This window comes from Thamnophis elegans, unplaced genomic scaffold (assembly GCF_009769535.1).
Source record: "Thamnophis elegans isolate rThaEle1 unplaced genomic scaffold, rThaEle1.pri scaffold_111_arrow_ctg1, whole genome shotgun sequence".
Taxonomy (NCBI): Eukaryota; Metazoa; Chordata; class Lepidosauria; order Squamata; family Colubridae; genus Thamnophis; species Thamnophis elegans.
This window is the reverse complement of record NW_022473582.1, coordinates 118,507-140,407: the sequence shown is the minus strand read 5'-3', so window position 1 is coordinate 140,407 and position 21,901 is coordinate 118,507. Positions and strand designations below refer to the sequence as shown.

Genomic DNA, 21,901 nt, shown 5'->3' with positions numbered 1-21,901 from the left:
GCAGCTCGTGGAGGATAGGTGTAACGTGGGTGTACCGGGGTGCACCTACAATCGCTCGCGTGGCTGCATTCCGGACAAGCTGAAGTCTCCGAATGCTCTTCAAGGGCTGCCCCATGTAGAGCGCATTACCTTTGTTATGTAAACTAGCTCAGGCTTTTTTAAATGCCCCATTAACAAAGGTGGGGGCTATTAAGAGTCTGTTTCCCTGCCTTATCCAGGGAAATATAAATCTGCCTTTTTAGTATTTCCTAAAACATCTCACTTTCCTAGGAAAGGAATGGGTGCTAACTTCCTACACAGCCAATTTCCTATCCCCTCCCCCGACAAAATCTTCTTCAGAAGTCAGGTGTTAATTCTTTTCCTCTTGATGGTTGATCGTAATCGACCTGAGAAGGGGAAGGAGAGGAGGAAGGAAGGAAGCAGAGAAGGAAGGGAGGGAGAAAAAAAAAGAAAGAGAAAATAAGGTGGTGTTACAACAGGCTCTAGGGATGGTAAACAAAGCAATCCAAACTGTACCTTATAACCTTTTAAATGGAATAACAATAGTATAAAACTGGCAAAGAAAAAGAATAACCATGTGAATGTATACCTATAATTGTATGTAAGAGAATAAATGACAGTTAAGAATATAAAGCACAATAGAGGTAAACAATATTTGGTTATAAATAGCTAAGTATAAATAAATATAGAATTGTACATAAAAATGGATAACGAATAAGGGGACCATGAATGCAAAATAGAAATGTATAGAACGGAAAACACTAACTGCAAAGAAACCGATACGGAACTGCTGTATGATATACGACGGAACTTCTTGTTCCTATGTTGCTTTAAGTCATGTGTCTGATTTGTTGATGTGTTGATGTATTTAAAATAAAAATTTATATTAAAAAAGTCTGCCTTTTTAGTATTTCCTAAAATATCTCATTTTCCTAGGAGAGGGGTGGTTGCTAACTTCCTACATAGCCAATTTCCTATCCCCCACCCCACAAAATGTTCTTCAGAAGTCAGGTGTCAATTCTTTTCCTCTTGATGGTTGATCCTAATCTCTCTTCCAGTTCTACAGCTGGCGGGCACCCTTATGATCATTAGCTTGGTTGTCTTTATATTCCACTCCTAATTTTCGCTGTCTGCTTTGAGTGTCAGTTATCAGAGCTCCCAGATAAAACAATCCCTACGCTAAATCTCTCTGGAGGGAAATTGAATTTACTTAGGAGAAAAGTAAGGGGTTTTTTAACGCCTTGCTCAGCTCCGGAACAATTCCGACAGCTGTCACGTTTTTTAAAAAAAGCAATAAAAAGAGAGCACCGTGTGGCCCAGAGGGAAGGTTAATGCGGGTGATTATTAAAATGGGTGAACAAACACTCAGGGACCCGGCCTCTGCTGAGGATTCACATGAGGAAAGTTAAGAAAGGAGAAGAGGTGAACGGACAAGGGATTTATTTATTTATGACAGTAATAAATGCGCGGCTGACAGATGTTAAGGCAGGCTGAGCAAAGATCATCCAGGAGAAAGTCTGTTTACGCGGAGTCAATTAATGAATCAGAATAGAGCTGCAAGGGACACTGGAGGTCTTCTAGTTCCTTAGTTCCTTTATTTATATGCCGCCCTTTTCCCTGAGGGGACTCAGGGCGGCTCACAAGTCAGGGGAGGGGAGGACAAACAAGTCATGAACAAGATACAATACATTGTTAAAAGATAACACAACAGTCATACCATTCGGGTGGGGGTTAGGTCCTTAGCCCCAGGCCTGCTGGGATAGCCAGGTTTTAAGGGCTTTGCGGAAGGTCTGGAGGGTGGTGAGGGTACGAATCTCCACGGGGAGTTCGTTCCAGAGGGTCGGAGCAGCCACCGAGAAGGCCCTCCTCCGGGTAGTTGCCAGATGACATTGGCTCGTTGATGGAATTCGGAGGAGGCCTAATCTATGCGATCTGATCGGTCTGGTGGAGGTAATTGGCAGTAGGCGGTCTCTCAAGTACCCAGACCCAATACCATGAAGGGCTTTGTAGGTGATAAGTAGCACCTTGAAGCGCACCCGGAGAGCAACAGGAAGCCAGTGCAGCTCGCGGAGGATAGGTGTTACGTGGGTGAAACGAGGTGCACCCACAATCGCTCGTGCGGCCGCATTCTGAGCCAACTGAAGTCGCCGGAGACTCTTCAAGGGCAGCCCCATGTAGAGCACATTGCAGTACTCCAGCCTAGAGGTCACAAGGGCACGAGTGACTGTTGTGAGGGCCTCCCGGTTCAGGTAGGGGCGCAACTGGCGCACCAGATGAATCTGGGCAAATGCCCCCCTGGTCACAGCTGACAAGTGATGCTCGAAAGTCAGCTGTGGATCCAGGAGGACTCCCAAGTTGCGGACCCTATCTGAGGGGCATATAATTTGACCCCCCAGCCTGAGAGATGGAGTTCTGGGCCAATTAGTGGGAGGGAAGCACAACAGCCACTCGGTCTTATCTGGATTGAGTACAAGCTTGTTAACCCCCATCCAGTCTCTAATGGCCTCAAGACCCTGGCACATCACGTCCATCGCTTCATTGAGTTGGCACGGGGCGGACAGATACAGCTGTGTATCGTCCGCATATTGATGGTATTTTATCCCGTGCCGTCGAATGATCTCGCCCAGCGGTTTCATGTAGATATTAAAAAGAAGGGGGGACAGGACCGAACCCTGCGGCACCCCATACGTTAGGGGCCTAGGGGTCGATCTCTGCCCTCCGACTAACACCGACTGCGACCTGTCCGAGAGGTAAGAGGAGAACCACCGTAGAACAGTGCCTCCCACCCCCACCTCCCGCAGTCGTCGCAGAAGGATACCATGGTCGATGGTATCGAAAGCCGCCGAGAGGTCAAGGAGTACCAGGATGGAGGCGTGGCCTCCATCCCTAGCTCTCCAGAGATCATCGATCAATGTGACCAAAGCGGTTTCTGTGCTGTAGCCGGGTCTGAGGCCTGACTGGAATGGATCCAGATAACTAGCTTCCTCCAAGGACCGCTGGAGCTGAAAGGCCACCACCTTCTCAACAACCTTCCCCAGAAAGGGGAGGTTGGAGACTGGACGATAGTTGTTTAGAACGGCTGGATCCAGAGATGGTTTCTTCAGGAGGGGTCTCACCACTGCCGTCTTTAGAGCGGGGGGAAAGACCCCCTCCCGAAGGGAGGCGGCAACAACCGCCTGGATCCAGCCCCGTGTCACCTCCCTGCTGTTTACAGCCAGCCAGGAGGGGCACGGGTCCAGCACGCATGTGGAGGCACCTACAGCTCTCATCACCTTGTCCACGTCCTCAGGGGTAACAGCTTGAAAATCAACCCAGAGATGACTTACCAGATTATCCCTTAGTGCCTCGGCTGGGTCTGCTAAATTGGAGTCCAGGTCCGCCCGAAGCCGAGCAACCTTGTCCGCCAGGAATTGGACGTAATCCTCAGCCTTGCCCTGCAGCGGATCGACCGAATCCCTCCTATTTAGGAGGGAATGGGTTATCCTAAACAGGGTGGCTGGGCGCGACTTCTAGTCCAACCCTCTGCTCAAGCAAGAGACCCTATCCCATTTCAGACTAGTGACTGTTCGGTCTCTTATAAACCTTAATTAGAAATTAGAATAACAGAGTTGGAAGGGACCTTGGAGGTCTTCTAGTCCAACCCCTTGCTTAGGTAGGAAACCCTACACCACTTCAGACAAATGGTTATCCAACATCTTCTTGAAAACCTCCAGTGTTGGAGCATTGATAACTTCTTTTTTTATTAAAAGTTTTAATAAGTTTTACAATTATATACCTTTCCCCTTCTCTCCCTCCCCCCCAGTCCCACCTCCCCTCCCCCCCAACCTCCCAGAGCAAATACAGGGTATAAAAATTTAGCAATCATAAACTAAAATAAAGTAACAAACTTTAGTATCGTCCCTTCCCTTGTATTTTAACTCCCCTTTTGTAAAGCTAACTTTAGATAAATTGTAACATTCCTTGTTCATTCATTCATTCATAAGCTAACTGAAATTTCTTAGTCCCATATTTATAACAAATATAATCAGTCCATCTCCATTCCAACTTGTATTTCTCATCTGAATGGTCCTTGAGGTATGCTGATATTTTAGCCATCTCTGCTAAGTTTGTTACTTTTAACGTCCATTCTTGAATAGTAGGCAATTCTTCCTTCTTCCAGTACTGCGCCACCAACAATCTTTGCTGCCGTTGTTAAGTTCAGAATCAAATTAGTCTCTATAACTGTACAATCTGTAATTCAGAGGTGGGTTCCTACCAGTTCACACCAGTTCGGTAGAACCGGTTTGTCAAATCTACCGAACCGGTTAGAAGAGGTTCCACCAGTGGACCCGGAAAGCAGGCCACACCTACAGAAGAGGTTCCAAAATTTTTTGAAACCCATCAGAGAGAGAGAGAGAGAGAGAGAGAGAGAGAGAGAGGGAGGGAGGGAGGGAGGGAGGGAGGGAGGGAGGGAGGGAGATGAAAGAAAAAAAGGAAAAAGGGGCAGAGACAAAAGGAAGGAGAGAGAAAGAAAACACATGGCCGACAAGCCACTCCCACCAGGTCACATGGCTGACAAGCCACTCCCACAAGGAGGCCACACCCACAGAGGTTCAAAAATTTTTGAAACCCACCACTGCTGTCATTATACCTAACAAGAATAACCGAGGAGTAAACTTTATCCTCTTTTTAAGAATATTTTGAATAATCCACCATATTTTTATCCAAAATCCAAAATTTTGAAGAACCAATGATGATGGAAACATGGGAAAAGATATGGATAAGAAATGTAAAATGTACGCAAGCCCAAAATTTGAGAGAGAATTTTTACAAGAAGTTTTATAGATGGCATTTAGATCCTAAAAAAATAGCTTGTATGTATCCGAATTTACAACCTAAATGCTGGAGGTGTGATTGTGCTGATGCTATGTATTATCATATATGGTGGACTTGTAAAAAAGAGCATTGACAACTTCTGAAGGCAAGCTGTTCCACTGGTTAATTGTCCTCACTGTTGGGAAGTTTCTCCTTAATTCCAGAACTTACCTTCTCCTGGTGATTAGCCCAAAGTCACCCAGCTGGCTTTCAAGGCTAAGGTGGGACTAGAACTCACCATTCCCTGGTGATTGGCCCAAAGTCACCCAGCTGGCTTTCATGGCTAAGGTGGGACTAGAACTCACTGTCTCCTGGTGATTGGCCCAAAGTCACCCAGCCAGCTTTCATGCCTAAAGCAGGACTAGAACTCCCAGTCTCCTGGCGATTGGCCCATAGTCATCCAGCTGGCTTTCATGGCTAAGGTGGGACTAGAACTGTCTCCTGGTGATTGGCTCAAAGTCACCCACACAGCTTTCATAACTAAGGCAGCACTAGAACTCACCATCTCCTGGTGATTGGCCCAAAGTCATCCAGCTGGCTTTCATGGCTAAGGTGGGACTAGAACTCACTGTCTCCTGGTGACTGGCCTAAAGTCACCCAGCCAGTTTTCATGGCAAAGAAAGTACTAGAACTCACAGTCTCCCGTTTTTTTTTATTCTGCTGCCTTAATCCCTAGACTAAATTGGCTCTTTGCTCCGCCTTCCTCCAACTTCTCAATTTTCTAACTTTTGCAGCTCTTTCATTGGGTCCTAATAGTAAGACAGCCACTTCTTATTTATTTTAAAAATATTGTGTTACATTTAGCTACCGCTTCTTCCTGCTGTTGCATCCAGCACCAGCTGCCTTCACAGAGATAGGTCAGTGCATCAATTATTCAGACAACTTTGCATAACAACAAACAAGATTTCCCGCTGCTGTGCGTTTTGAAATTTAGCCCACGTGAAGCTGTGTGAACTCCAACTCCCAGAATTCCCGTTCTAGCCAATGGCAGCAGAGAGGTCCTGATTTTGGCATTCTTTGCTGCCCTCTAGAGGTCACCTGCAATTTGCAGCCAAAATCTGGCAACTCCCACTGAATATACGCCGGAGCCCGCTTAAAAGATGGCCGTCTTGGCCTCCCAGAATCAGAAGCGCCTGCGCTAAACGTTAAAACGCACGTTGGCTGCTCCAACTCTCCGTAGCTCAATCAGCTGGCCACGGATTTTTTCGCTTCTTCTTCCAAGATGGTGGCTCCCAGGTTACTCGGCAACCAGAGGCTTTGGGACAGTTCGGCGTCCTTCTTCCTCCTGCAGCTCCTTTTCTCGGCCGTCGGGGCAAAGCAGGAGCCCATCACGGCCGACTTCAATGTCAGGCCCGGCGGGATGGTTCACTCGTATTCGCAAAACCTGGTGAGAGCGAACGAGACAGGGCAGAGAGCTAGGTGGCGGCTGCTGATTGGTTGGCTTGAGTCTTGCGCCCCTTAAGGATAGCTTCCGATTGGTCGAAGGGAGGGGCGGGACTTTTTTGTGGTGCTGTGATTGGTCGTCAGGGAGCCGAAGGCGGGAGAAACGGAGCATTTTGGCATGTCCCGACCACGTTTCCGTAGAAAGTGGCTAAATGCAGAATTGTAGTTCTTTGGACCAAATTAACCCCGGAGTAAATGCGTAGTAGAGCCCCTGCCACGGTTTTGCTCCTGCCTATGAGATGGCAGCACTTGCGCCGTTGCCTCCATTCATGCTGTGGCATTCTCCTCTTAATTTTTCACATTTATGTGGCTGCCCCTTTAAACTTCTTTCCCTACATTTCCAACATTTCTATTATAATTTCCTTCTTTTACTGCTTATTAATATCTTGGTAGGGGGTAAATTCGATTTTTATGGGCTTCGCATGGTGCATTGCACGTCTTCCAATTCCCCCCCCTTCCCCCGGATTATTGCTGAAGGTTTTTTTTTAAATATTATATAAAGGATAGGCAAGTCCTCGACTTAACAACCACAATTGTTACCAATATTTCTGTTGCTAAGTGAGACATTTGTTAAGTGAGGTTTGTCCCGTTTTACAACCTTTCCTGCCACAGTTGTTAAGTGAATCACTGCAGTTGTTAATAACAAGTGTGAGAAACGGTCATAAGTTACTTTTTTCAGTGCTATCGTAACTTCAGACGGTCACTGAACAAACAGTGGTAAGTCGAGGTACGTGAATTCTAGTCCTTCCTTAGGCAGGAAAGCAGGTTAGGTGACTTTGGGCCAATCACCAGGAGACTGGGAGTTCTAGTCCTGCTTTAGGCAGGAAAGCCAGCTGGGTGACTATGGGCCAATCACCAGGAGACTGGGAGTTCTAGTCCTGCTTTAGGCAGGAAAGCTGGCTGGGTCACTATGGGCCAATCACCAGGAGACTGGGAGTTCTAGTCCTGCCTTAGGCATGAAAGCTGGCTGGGTGACTTTGGGCCAATCACCAGGAGACAGTGAGTTCTAGTCCCATTTTAGGCATGAAAGCTGTCTGAGTGACTCTGGACTAATCATCAGGAGACAGTGAGTTCTAGTCCTGCTTTAGGCATGAAAGCTGGCTGGGTGACTCTGGGCCAATCACCAGGAGACTGGGAGTTCTAGTCCCACTTTAGGCATGAAAACTGTCTTAGTGACTCTGGGCTAATCAACAGGAGGCAGTGAGTTCTAGTCCCGCTTTAGGCATGAAAGCTGGCTGGATGACTCTGGGCCAATCACCAGGAGACTGGGAGTTCTAGTCCCACTTTAGGCATGAAAACTGTCTTAGTGACTCTGGGCTAATCAACAGGAGACAGTGAGTTCTAGTCCTGCTTTAGGCATGAAAGCTGGCTGGGTGACTCTGGGCCAATCACCAGGAGACTGGGAGTTCTAGTCCCACTTTAGGCATGAAAACTGTCTTAGTGACTCTGGGCTAATCAACAGGAGACAGTGAGTTCTAGTCCTGCTTTAGGCATGAAAGCTGGCTGGGTGACTCTGGGCCAATCACCAGGAGACTGGGAGTTCTAGTCCCACTTTAGGCATGAAAACTGTCTTAGTGACTCTGGGCTAATCAACAGGAGACAGTGAGTTCTAGTCCCGCTTTAGGCATGAAAGCTGGCTGGATGACTCTGGGCCAATCACCAGGAGACTGGGAGTTCTAGTCCCTCATTAGACATGAAAGCTGGCTGGTGACTTTGGGCTTTCTCTCAGCCCCTATCCACCTTACAGGATTGTTGTTGCAGGGAAAATAAGAGAAAGAAAGAATACAGGAAGTCCTCGATTTACAACAGTTTATTTAGTGACCATTCGAAGTTACAGTGGGACCCTTTTTCACACTTATGACCATTGCAGCACCCCTATGGTCACATGATCAATATTTGGACCCTTGGCAACATTCATATTTATACATTATGCTGTAACCAATCTAGAAGAAAACCAACACAAGGATTAAAAAAAAAAAGGAGCACAATCTAAATCCACAACAGAAACAGAATTTAATTGTGAAACAGAAGCAAAAAACCAACCAAATTTTTTAGCTAACCATTATTAAACGACAATTCCTGGCTTCTGTGTCAAGTCAAATCAGGAGCTGCTAAATGGGAACAGAAATAATTTCTAGTTTATTTTTTTTCTTCGTGGTTGTGGTGAAGGAAGCCCTGACCTTTGGATTGTGTGGGTTGGTTTGTTTTAAATCACATCTGGTTTTTTTAAAAATATATATTTTGCCCATTTTTAGCCTTTCTTATTCTCTATTGTCGTATTTTCCCCCCATCGGTTTCAGTATGTTTTGTTCTTTTTATTAAAAAAAAAACCCCTCACATTCGTTAGCAGCTGGGCACCGTAAAAACTTTTAAAATGACAATCAAAATCAGAAGGAGGGATGAGGATAAGGCTTAGAAGCTGATTTGTATAGCCGTCTGTTAAGCCGGTTGACGAAGGACCAAAATAATCTGTGCTGAGCTCAAAAATTAAAAGGTTTATGTCAGATGGGAGACCAATTAAAAGTTCCTTAGCCGTATAGGATAAGGGAACAATGATCATGTAGAATCCTTGTTGCTCTACGAATTTGGATGTTTTCTTGCAGACATTTCACAACCCAACTAGGGAACATCATCAGTGTTAAAAAGGGAGTGGAGTTTGCAGAGTGGAGGGGCAGGGGGAGGAAGAGGGGGACTGTGGGGTCCTTGGTCCTCTCTGAGCTTGTCTGTTTGCTTGTGGATGTTTCAAGACCCAACTAGGTAACATCATCAGTGATAGAAGGGAGTGGGGTTTGTGGAGAGGAGGAGGGAGGTCATCCTTGGCGCTCTCTGAAATTGCTTGCTTTCTTGCAGGCGTTTCACGACCCAGCTAGGTAACTGTCAGCCCTGAAGCCATTTTGGGAGCATCTTCTGGGCTGCCACAGCCAGGCCTGTTGGCGCTGTGGAAACGTGAGGGGAAAGACAGAGTGTTAGCTCCGGGATGAGCATGAAACTGAGATCTTGCTTAATGTCAGGGCGGCCTCCCTCAGTAACCAAGAAAGAAACCACTCAACTCCATTTTGCAGAATTAAGAGTACTTTTACGGGTCATGAGTAGATAGCAGCTAAGCAAAGCAAGATCTGAGGCAAAAGCGCGCATAATCATAGATATCAATATGTGACCCAACTCACTCCCCCCGGTAACCCCATCCCATAGTCCAATCCGCACATCCCTCAGGTGTCATATGGGTGTCATCTTCAAAAAGCATCATCAGGTTGGTATGCCGGACAGTTGGCCTTGGCGGCAAATCCTTTATCTGCAGCATGCGCAGTAGATGGTGAGAACAAAACTCCCTTTACACAATCTCTCCTGTACTGATACTTCCCCACCCAAATATCATGCCCCCCTTTCCCCGTTTCAATGGCAGCCGAAAGCAAGCAGCAAAACAGAGGCTGACAGAGATAGCTGGGAGATGTGTAGCCAAAATAATATTCTTTCTCGTGGGAGCCAAGGATGCTCCAACCAGGTGTTGGAAGGCCCTGGCAAAAGCCCGTCAAGAGTTGGGACTGTGACCTGATTGGACCATCTGATGGACGTATGGCCTGGGGAGAAGGAACTTCGGGTTTTGATTTGGGTGGGGAAAACCTCGAGTCCTACAGAATCTGGTTTTCACCAGCCGTGCCAATATGACATTCCTAATAAACTCATACTTTGAGGGAACTCCATGCGGATTGCTTTGGTTCTATTACTCGGAACCCTGATAGTAAGATAGTAAGTGCTAGGAGGGAATAGAGTTTTTTCTGTCTATACTTAAGCCGTTTGTCCCATCAGTGTTGCTGGGAGAGTGTTTTTTTCCTTGGTAGTTCCTTGATCAGGATATTACTTTCTGCATGATTGTTTGTCTGGTGTTAATCCCTGCTTATCTACTGCAGGCTGCTGGAGAGGTTGCATCAAAACAGTACAGAATCAAGATGTGTTTTTTATTTGATCTGTTAATGATTAACATGGCTTCATTCAGTACAGATAGTCCTTGACTTATAACCATTCATCTAGTGACGATTGGAAGTTCCCAGAAAGTGACGTCAAAGGGACATTTTCCCATTGAATGACGGTTCTTTGAACTTTGAACTTTAATAAGATTTGTATGCCGCCCACTCCCTTGGGACTCTGGGCGGCTCACAACAAAGTAAAAACATTTAAAATATTTTAAAAAATACAGTGTTAAAATTAATACAACATCCATTCCATCAAGTGGGGCTGGAAATCAATCAACAGCCCCAGGCCTGCCGGAACAGCCAGGTGTTGGTCGCTTTACGGAAGGCCGGGAGAGTGGTGAGGGTCCGGATCTCAGCGGGTAGCTCGTTCCACAAGGCCAGTGCAGCTACAGAGAAGGCTCTCCCCCGAGGAGCCGCCAGCTGGCATTGTCCGGTTGACGGCACCCGGAGGAGGCCCAACTTGTGTGATCTTATTGGTCGTTGGGAGGTGAATGGCAGGAGGCGGTCTCTCAGGTAACCAGATCCAATACCATGTTCCCACTTAATGAGAGAGAGTCCCACAGTCACATGTTCAAAATTCAGACACGTGGCAACTGGCTCCTATTTATGACAGTTGCATCGTTCTGGGGTCACAAGCAAAGTCCACGGGGAACTCAGGCTCACTTAACAACCGTGTTACCCATTTAACCATTGGTTCAGTGATTCACTTCACCACTGCGGCAAGCAAGGTCATAAAACGAGGCAAAACTGACAGAGTTGCTTCCTCGCTTAGCAGCGAAAATTGTGGTCGTAAGCCAAGGACTGCCTCTGATTAGGCATGTCACACAAGTCCCACCTTTTGGGTTTGAAGACCCTGATTCTTGCTTCTTGACCATTTCTTGTGTCATTTTCAACAGGGAGACGTTACCTGCAGTTTTACCTACGCAGCTCAGGGCGGGACGAACGAGGTAAGTTCTTTTCTTCCCATCCTTGTCTGATCCGTTCTGCGTGGATCTGCGTCTCGCAAAACTGAACGCCCGCACAGCACACCAGCTTATGCGGAGGGAAGGTGTTAGGTAAGCTCCCTGTTGGGAGAGCGAGGGCGTTCAGAGAAGTGTTGTGAGAGTTGTGTTGGAGAACACACAAACCAGCATACAGAGACACTGCAGTTGAAATAGGCTTTTACTTTCGTGGAAATAGAGGTATCAGAGTCCATCAAACAGTCCAAGTCATACACGGATAAGACAGTCAGTCATCAACATCTTTTAGTTAAGGGATAATCCAAATAACATAATCCAGTATCATACAAACAGTCTGGTGCTCAAAGTTTGCTAGGAGTTGCAAAACTTACAATAGCTCACGGCACTTTCTAACAGCCGGCTTCCAAAACACTCAGATCAGATCAGCCCAGCATCTAACAAACAGAGAGAACTAACAATTGTTCTGGCTCCCTCTTATGGCCGATTGAGGAAACAGCAACCAATCATATTTTACAGTATGATTTAAAGAAACAGGTACAGCATTTTTACATGATTTATATATTGCCAACCCAACCGTTAGATTATATTCCTAACAGAAGGTCTAGAAGAGGGAGAAGTGGAGATGGTGGTGAAGAAGCCCAATTGGCCTGAGAATCTCATTTTCTGGAGGCGGTTTGAGCTTGGAGGTTTTCTTGAAGACGTTTCATTACCCAACTAGATCACATCATCAGTGCTAGAAGGGAGTAGGGTTTGTGAAGGAGGAGGAGGACGATTGTGGGATCCATATTGCTCTCTGAGTTTGGATGTTTTCTTGCTGACGTTTCATTACCCAACTAGGGAACATTATCAGTGCTAAAAGGGAGCGGGGTTTGCGGACTCAAGGGGGAGCGGGGGGAGAAGAGGAGGAAGTACTGTGAGGTCCTTATTGCTCTCTGAGCTTGGAGATATTTCTTGCAGACATTTAATTACCCGACTAGGTAACATCATCAGAGCTAGAAGGGTGTGGAGTTTGCAGAGGGGGGAAGACGCGGAAGATTGTGAGCTCTCTGATCTTGGACGTTTCATTACCCAATGAAGTAACCTCATCAGTCCTAGAAGAGAGTGAGGTTTGCGGAGAGGAGGAGGAGGATTGCAGGGTCCTTATTGCTCTCTGAGCTTGGTTGTTTTCTTGCAGACATTTCTTTACCCAACTAGGTAACATCATCAGAGCTTGAAGGGAGTGGGGACTGCTCTCCTTTTATATACTAGTAGTGGCTTGCTCTGTCAGCATCAGTAGGAATGATGCTTTGTGGTTGCTTCATCAGGGTTGATGATGTTCCCTAGTTGGGCCATGAAACGTCTGCAAGAAAACAACTAAGCTAAGAGAGCACCAAGAACCCCACAATCCTTCTCCTTCCTCTTCCTCCTCCTCCTCCTCCTCCTCCTCCTAAACCCCACTTCCTTCTAGCACTGATGATGTTCCCTAGTTGGACGATGAAACGTCTGCAAGAAAACCACCAAGCTCAGAGACCACCAAGGACGACCCCACTTCAACCCCGAGCTACAAATATTCTCTTTCGTTGAACTCTCATTCTTGTTATGGATGCTGGTTAGACTCCTACCAAAGTTGGGGTTGAACCTGCCATCGGATTCTTCTTTTTTTTTGGGGGGGGGTGTCTCCCTGCAGAGAAATTATTTCCCAGCATGCTTTGCCTGTCTTACTCTTGGCCGAAGGAGCCCCAAGGCTGTTGACTTCCCCGTAGGCAGATAGGCGGAAATGTTCACAGATTTCTGTGTCGTATAATATATGTGGGTGTATACATAATTTTGTATTTTGTTTATTCATTTTGTCATGTTTGTGTAGGGCAGTGTTTTTCAACCTTTTTTGTGCAAAGGCACACTTTTTTCATGAAAAAAATCACGAGGCACACCACCATTAGAAAATGTTAAAATTTTTTAACTCTGTGCCTATATTGACTATATATAAAGTAATTTTCCCACGGCACACCTTACACTATGTCACGGCACACTAGTGTGCCGCGGCACAGTGGTTGAAAAACACTGGTGTAGGGTATATTGGAGGGGGTGAGAGCTGCAGGCAACGAAATTTCATTTAATGTACGCCTAGTGTACATTTAAAAGGACAATAAAGTTATTCTTATTCCTATTCTATTCTATTCAATTCTATTCTGTAATTCAATTCAATTGTCATTCCCATTCCCTATTCTATTCTATTCTATTTTGTAATTCAATTCTCATTCCCATTCCCTATTCTATTCTATTCTATTCTGTAATTCTATCCCATTGTCTCATTTCTTCTCTTCTTCCCTTCTCCAATATATTTATATTTTTCTCTTCTATTTTATTCTGTTCCGTTCTATTCTATTCTGTTCTATTCTATTCTGTAATTCAATTCAATTCTCATTCCATTCTCTATTCTATTCTATTCTGTAATTCAATTCAATTCTCATTCCCATTCTCTATTCTATTCTATTCTGTAATTCAATTCAATTCTCATTCCCATTCCCTATTCTATTCTATTCTGTAATTCTATCCCATTGTCTCATTTCTTCTCTTCTTCCCTTCTCCAATATATTTATATTTTTCTCTTCTGTTTTATTCTGTTCCGTTCTATTCTATTCTGTTCTATTCTATTCTGTAATTCAATTCTCATTCCCATTCCCTATTCTATTCTATTCTATTCTGTAATTCTATCCCATTGTCTCGTTTCTTCTCTTATTCCCTTCTCTTCTCCAATATATTTGTATTCTTCTCTTCTATTTTATTCTGTTCTATTCTATTCTAATTCTATTTAATGACCTTCACCCTTCTCTCTGATTTCAGCAATGGGAAATGATTATTGCGGTCAACGAAGACAAGAAGCTCTTTTCCTGTTCAATCTGGAGGTAGGTCTCCCCACCCCCCACCCCCGTCACAGGTGTAAGCTTTACAGGTAGTCCTCGCCTTACCACCACCAAACGGCTGTTTAGTGAGTTTGCTCCATTTTACGACCTTTCTTCTCGCAAGTGAATCACTGCAGGTCTTAAGAGAACCTGGCTCCCCCATTCACTCGGTTCGTCAGAAGGTCGCAAAACGGGGATCACATATACCCTGCAATCGTCATAAATGTGAGTCAGGGGCCAACTGTCCGGATTTTGGTCACGTGACCATGGGGTTGCTGCACACAATCGTAAGGGAGAAATGCGGTCCTAAATCACTTTTCAGAGCCGTTGTAACTTTGAACGGTCACTATACGAACGGTCGTAAGTCGAGGACTACCTGCATTCCACTGAAAGAACAATCGGGTCAGTCCGTCAACATTAAAAATATTTTGCCAAGGTCCGTGTCGTCCTCAACGGGCAACAGTAGACCCCAAAATTCGTGTTGTTAAGTGAGGTATTACGTTAAGTGAGCCTTTACCCCATTGTGCAACCTTTCTTGCCGCGGTTGTTAAGCTGAGCCCTGCCGTTGTTAAGTTAACAACATGGTGGTTAAGCAAATCTGGCTTCTCCTTTGACTCTGTTGGTCAGAACGTCATAAAAGGGATCACACCTGACTCCCCAGGACACTGCAACCGTCATAAATGTGAGTCAGTTGCCAAGCATGCCCATGGGGACGCTGGATAAGTCTGAAAAATGGTCCTAACTCAAACTTTTCAGTGATGGAATAATCATTAAACGAACTGCTAGAGATGGGCTTTTGTCAATCACTTTAAAGATAGTGTTTCTCAACCTTGGCAGTTTGAAGATGTGTGGACTTCAACTCCCAGAATTCCCCAGCCAACTGGCTGGGGAATTCTGGGAGTTGAAGTCCACACATCTTCAAACTGCCAAGGTTGAGAAACGCTGCTTTTAAGACATCAATCACCTTAAAACAGCGTGAGAGGGAGCCACAGGAATGTCCATTCCACCACACTTGGAATCCTGCATCCAGTTTTGGTCACCACAATGTAAACAAGATGTGGAGACTCTGGAAAGAGTGCAGAGAAGAGAAACAAAGATAATTAGGGGACTGGAGGCTGAAACATATGAAGAACTGTTCTGAAATTGATATGTCTAGTTTAATGAAAAAAAGGACCAGGGGAGACAAGATAGCAGTCTTCCGATATCTCAGGGGTTGCCCCAAAGAAGAGGGAGTCAAACTATTCTCCAAGGCACCTGAAGGCAGGACAAGTAGCGATGGATGGAAACTAATCAAGGAGAGAAGCAACTTAGAACGAAGGAGAAATTTAAATTAAATATTTGAATATTACATTAAATATTACATTTTTCCCCCATGCTAAACACCTGAATCGACTTGATGAAATTCATTGCAAAACTCAAAGGGACTTAAGTTTAAATTCCTTTCATCCCCCCCCCAAATGCAACATTCGGTACATTCATGCAGCCAGTTCCCCACTCAAACTTGGGATTCTGTTGCAGGAAGGAAACCTGAGTATTTGTTTCCACTCTTTTCATTTCTTTTTATTGTGGCAAGCTGCTTAGAATTTCCCCGCAGGGCCTAGTGGACAATTGCTTAAATATGAACCAGCAATGTCCTACAGCTGTCAAAAAAAAAAGCCCTTTATTATTTCCTAGGCTGCATCAACAGAGGGATAGAATCAAGATCACGTGAAGGGTTAATACCATTTTATAAGGCCTTGATAAGGCCACACTTGGAATATTTGCATTCAGTTTTGATCTCCACGATGTAGAAACGATGTGGAGACTCTAGAAAAAGTGCAGAGAAAAGCAACAAAAAGGATAGCAATAGCAATAGCAATAAGACTTATATACCGCTTCATAGGGCTTTCAGCCCTCTCTAAGCTGTTTACAGAGTCAGCATATTGCCCCCAACAACAATCCGGGTCCTCATTTCACCCACCTCGGAAGGATGGAAGGCTGAGTCAACCTTGAGCCGGTGAGATTAGAACCGCTGAACTGCTGATAGCAGTCAGCTGAAGTGGCCTGCAGTACTGCACTCTAACCACTGCGCCACCTCAGTTTAGGATTAGGGGACTGGAGACTCAAACATATGAAGAATGGTTGGAGGAACTGGGTATGTCTAGTTTAATGAAAAGAAGGACTAGGGGAGACATGATAGCAGCCTTCCAATATCTCTCGGGATGCCCCAAAGAAGAGGGAGTCAAACTATTCTCCAAGGCACCTGGGAGTAGAACAAGAAGCAATGGGTGGAAACTAATCAAGGAGAGAAGCAACTTAGTGCAGAGAAGAGCAACCAAGATATAATTAGGGCAATTGGCGTCTGAAACACATGAAGAATGGTTGCAGGAACTGGGTAGATCTAGTTGAATGAAAAGAAATCAATGGGGAAACCAGATTCACTCAGCAGGTGTCTGACTAATTTAACGACTGCAGTGATTCACTTCGCAAAGGGGGGCAAGAAAAGTTGTAGAATGGGGCAAAACCTCACTTGACAAATTTCTCACTTAGCGCCGTAAATTTTGGGCTCAGTTGGGGTTGTAAGTTGAGGGCTTTATGTTTTTTATCATCTTCTTTAAATCCTCCTTTTATTGGTATTCTTGTTATTATCATAATTCTCCTTGTGGCTTTGCAAGTACACGGAATGTTTCTGTGCTGGAAACAAACTCCTTGGGGGTCTAATCAGAGTTGGCCAAATAAAACATGCAATTTAATTGAATCCAATTTTTCCTTCTCTTTCCCTTTCCCTCCCTCCCCCTCTCTCCTCTCCCTATTATTATTATATTTCTTCTTCTTCTTCTTCCTCCTCCTCCTCCTCCTCCTCCTCCTCCTCCTCCTCCTCCTCCTCCTCCTCCTCCTCTTCTTCTTCTCCTTCTCCTGCTTCTTCTGCTTCTTCTGCATCCCCTTCTTCTTCTTCTTCTTCTTCTTCTTCTTCTTCTTCTTCTTCTTCTTCTTCTTCTTCTTCTTCTTCTTCTTCTTCTTCTCCTCCTCCTCCTCCTCCTTCTCTTCCTCCTCCTTCCTTCCTCTTCCTCCCTCCTCCTCCTCTTCTGCCTCCTCCTCCTTCCCCCTCTTCCCCCTCCCCTCCCCCTCCTCTTTTTTCCTTTCCTTGTAGGCCCCAAGGAAAATCCTACCTTTTCTTCACCCAGTTTAAAGCTGAGATGAAAGGAGCAAAGATCCAGTACGCCATGGCTTACGTGAGTCCCATCTGAAGGGGGGCTGGGGGGAAGGTCAGATCTGTAACCCAGGTTTTGTAGGACACTTTGAATTGAGGGGGCCCCTTTCTCCCTCTCAGTTTATGGGTTCGCTTTCCACAAAATTCTTGGCCCCGCCTATATTTTCTGCTGGCCACTAGGAGGCACCACCCAACCAGCTTCATCCTTATACTGGGACCAACGAGGTACATACCTTAGATATACCTATACAGGTAGCCCTCAGTTGAGCTCAAATCCTGTATTGCAAAGTGAGAAACTGGTTAAGGGAGTCTTGTCCCGTTTTATGACTTGTCTCGCCACATGGGTTAAATAAATCACTGCAGTTGTTAAATTAGTGGCACAGCCATTAAGTGAATCTGGCTTCCCCCTGGACTCTGCTTGTCAGAAGGACGCAAAAGGGGATCGCGTGACCCCGGGGACACTGCAACCGTTATAAATGTGAGCCAGTTGCCAAGCATCTGAATGTCAATGTGAGATGCTGCAACGGTCACAAATTGAAAAAAAAAAAGGTTGTAAGTCCCCTTTTTTCAGTGATGTAACTTTGAATGGTCACTAAGCGAACTGTTCTAAGATGAGGACTACCTGTATATATGATATATGCAATACAAGGACAAAACTGGTCTTGGGGTGAGTGCCTTCGAATGGTCAATAGTAAATAGAACATATAAAAAAGCCATAAACCCCCCAATTAGGGAAGGTTCCTGAAGCTTCTGCTAGGGGCCCCAGAAAGCACTTACAGTGATAGACAGAGCTAATGGAGAAGAGCAACAAAAATGATGATGGGACTGGAGGCTGAAACATATGAGGAACGGTTGCAGGAACTGGGAAAGTCTAGTTTAATGAAAAGAAGGACTAGGGGAGACAGGATAGCAGTCTTCCAATGTTTGAGGAGCTGCCCCAAAGAAGAGGGAGTCAAGCTATTCTCCAAAGCACCTGAGGGCAGGAGAGAAGCAATGGGTGGAAACTAATCAAGGAGAGAAGCAACTTAGAACTGAGGAGGAATTTCCTGACAGAACAATTAACCAGTGGAACAGCTTGCCACCAGAAGTTGTGGGTGCCCCATCACTGGAGGTTTTTAACAAGAGATCAGACAGTCATTTTGTTTTGAATGGGATAGAGTTTCCTGCCTGAGAAGGGGGCTAGACTAGAAGACCTCCAGGGTCCCTTCCAAATCTATGATTAATAAACTCTCCAGTTTGAAAGGGTAAATAATGAGAAAAAAAATGGTCCCTCTCAACTGCATCCATTCGTCGCCCTACTTAGTTACAAAGCTTAATCTACTCTTGGTTCAACCCCGACCTTACCCCCCTGGTCTCGTTATGGTAGAGTTTAGGTGTCCTTTTTAAGCTTCCCATCGGATATTTTTAAGTGTGGGTCATGTTGTCATTCTTTCATTGACACCCGCCACTCAAGTGCACTGCTGTTTTCAGCCACATCTGCTTGGCTCCCTCTCCCCCATAACCCACAGCTACTAGAGAAGAGTTTTTTCAACTTCTGCTGAAGACATGTGGACTTCAATACCCAGAATTCATCAGCCAGCTTGCCTCCCAGGGAATTCTGGGTCTTGAAGTCTACCCATGTGGACTGGGGGATTCTAGGGGTTGAAGTCCATTCTGATTATTCATCCATGCTGGCTGGGGATTTTGTGGGGTTGACGTCCCACCATGTTGACCGGGGAATTCTGGGGATCGAAGACCACGTACATCAACTTGTGAAAGTTGTGAAACTTTACTATACAGGATTTCCTTGGGGGCACTAGTATCTCCTCGGTGGAGTTGGGGCTGCCATCTTGACTTTTTTGAACATTGCCAATACCCTGGGCCCACTTCCCTCTAATCTCAGGGACAGGCCATTAAAATCGTAGGGGGTGGGGGGTCGAGCCCTTTGCGCACTCCTGCTTGACTGACGGGTTTGTTTGTTTCAGTCCTCGGCTAGCGTCGGAGGACAGAACGACGTCCCCTTAAAAGAGGAGGAATTCTTGGTCACGGAACAGGCAGGTGAGTTTCTTTGTTTGTTTGTAACATCTAGACATCCGCTTGTCTCTCGACCAACTCTGGAGTAGAAGACCTCCAAGGTCCCTTCCAACTCTGTTTATTCTATTTCCATTTTAATTCAAATTTTAATTCTAGTTCTCTAATTCTAATTCTCTAATTCTAATTCTTTAATTCTTATTCAAATTCTTTAATTATATAATTCTGATTCTTTAATTTCTAATTCTCTAATACCTATTCTAATTCTTTAATTCTCTAATTCTAATTCTCTAATACTTATTCTAATTCTTTAATATCTAATTCTAATTCTCTAATTCTTTAATCTCTAGTTCTAATTCTCTAATACTTATTCTAATTTTTAATTCTCTAATTCTAATTCTCTAATTCTTAATTCTAATCTTTAATCTCTAATTCTAATTCTCTAATACTTATTCCAAGTCTTTAATTCTCTCATTCTAATTCTCTAATTCTTTAATCTCTAATTCTAATTCTCTTAATACATATTCTAATTCTTTAATTCTCTAATTCTAATTCTCTTAATACCTATTCTAATTCTTTAATCTCTAATTCTAATTCTCTAATTCTAATTCTTTAATCTCTAATTCTAATTCTCTAATACTTATTCTAATTCTTTAATTCTATAATTCTAATTCTCTAATTCTTAATTCTAATTCTTTAATCACTAATTCTCAATCTATAATTCTACTTCTTACTTCTAATTCTTTAATCTCTAATTTTTTAATTCTAATTCTTTAATCTCTGATTCTTTAATCTCTAATTCTGATTCTCTTAATACTTATTCTAATTTTCTAATTCTAATTCTCTAATTCTAATTCTCTAATTCTAATTCTCTAATTCTAATTCTCTAATTCTAATTCTAATTGCTTCTAATTCTAATTCTTCTATCCTTATCCCTTTCCCATTTCATTTTTCTATTTCTATTCTATTTCTAACCTTCCTGCCACTCTCTTCCTCTTTCCAGTGTCTCACCGCGAGGGCAAATTCCACTCCGAACTCTCCAAGCTGATGATCGTGGCCGAAAAATCCCACGACGAACTGTGAGCCCCGTCCACCTTGGCCTCGGAGAAGACATGCGGTGGGATCTCGGGTCACTCTTGGTGGAGGACTCTTCTTTCCACGGATCCCGAGGTCCACCCGAGCACACCTTCAAGAAGAACACATTTGGGGAAAAGAAACACAAGCCATGCGTATGACCCTTGGACTCGCGAGCTCCCTTCCACGGCGTTCTTCCGTGGCATCGGGGGTGTCCTGCGACGTGTTGGGAAGCCAACCGGGGACAGGAGTACTGCATCTCGGATCCGGTGGCTGCAAAAACTGATTGCATAGGATCTGGCCATGTCCACCTGGAGCAGGATTTAGCCCGAAAGACTTGCAGAAAGTTCATCCCTTTGCAGGAATTGCTGTGTGCGTGTGCGCGCATGTGTGTGTAATCCCCTCCAAAAAGTTTCCTTCCCTCTCCCCGCCTCTTCCCCGTAAATTGGTCGAATGGTCATTCCCAAAAAATTCCCCCTTCCCCCCACCCGTGGAAATGGAGCAATGGTATGAATAAAAACAGATTTATATCCTCAACGCCAGCGAGTTTCCACCTGCCTATCCGCCTCGCTTCCCTTACCAAAGAGGAGAAAACACAGCGAGTCCTTAAGTTAGGACCACAATCGAGCCCAGAATTTCTGTTGCCAAGCGAGACATTTGCTAAGGGGACATTTGCCCCGTTTTACAGCCTTTCTTACCACCGTTGTTAAGCGAATCACTGCAGTTTTTAAAAGTTAGTCCCCCGGTTATTAAGCAAATCTGTCTTCGTTACTTGTCAGAAGGTCGCAAAAGGGGATCATGTGACCTTGGGACACTGCGACCGCCGTAAATACAAGTCAGTTGCCAAGCGTCCAAATTTGGCTCAGGTTACTGTTCTGGCCCCCCTCCGTCCAGTAATGAACGCAGACACAGGCTTAGCTGTTTGCCACTTTTTATTCACAGCAATTATAATCCTGTTGTCTGAAAGCCCAGACACGACTCACTGGCAAGACGTTGGCAGCAACCCAGACTCCAACAGACACGGGAACACAAGGCAGACCAGACAAGGAGTTCTCCAGATTACTACGAACGATTGTGTCCTGCAAAAGGACTCCTCCCAAAGTCTCTTCTTATATACTCTCTTGGGAGGGACCAAGCCACAACCACCTGGGCTTGATTATCTCTTATGAGTGTCTCCATAACTGCTGCCTCCGTTTCTCCGCCCTCCGTTGCCTGGCGCCAGGGACAAACTCCCTTTGATCCTCTCCACTGCTCCATGCCTCAGGCGCCTCCTGGTGGCTAACCAGCCTCTCTTGTTCCTGCTCAGAATCTGAACCCTGCCCAGGGTCCTCCACATCTTCCATAGCAGACTCATAGGATCCCTCACTATCGGAGTCCATCGGCAGCTCCAACGGCTCCTGCTGGGTCACAACAGGTTACTATGGCGATACTGCTACAGTCAGGATTCCAGCTAACAAGCTCAATGAAAAGGAACTCCGAGGCTTCTGTTTCCTCAAAGCTACAATTTATTGGAGATGT

General features: G+C 45.0%; 1 protein-coding gene across 1 annotated transcript; it reads left to right on the top strand.

Moving 5' to 3' along the window:
* The first annotated feature begins 6,009 nt into the window (after positions 1-6,009).
* Positions 6,010-20,920, top strand: LOC116523217 (myeloid-derived growth factor-like). Its single transcript, XM_032238305.1, has 6 exons — positions 6,010-6,241; positions 11,165-11,215; positions 14,051-14,112; positions 17,240-17,321; positions 19,264-19,336; positions 20,313-20,920. Exons 1-6 carry the CDS (start codon positions 6,077-6,079, stop codon positions 20,390-20,392), a joined length of 513 nt encoding a protein of 170 aa, XP_032094196.1. The 5' UTR covers positions 6,010-6,076; the 3' UTR covers positions 20,393-20,920.
* Positions 20,921-21,901: the final 981 nt, after the last annotated feature.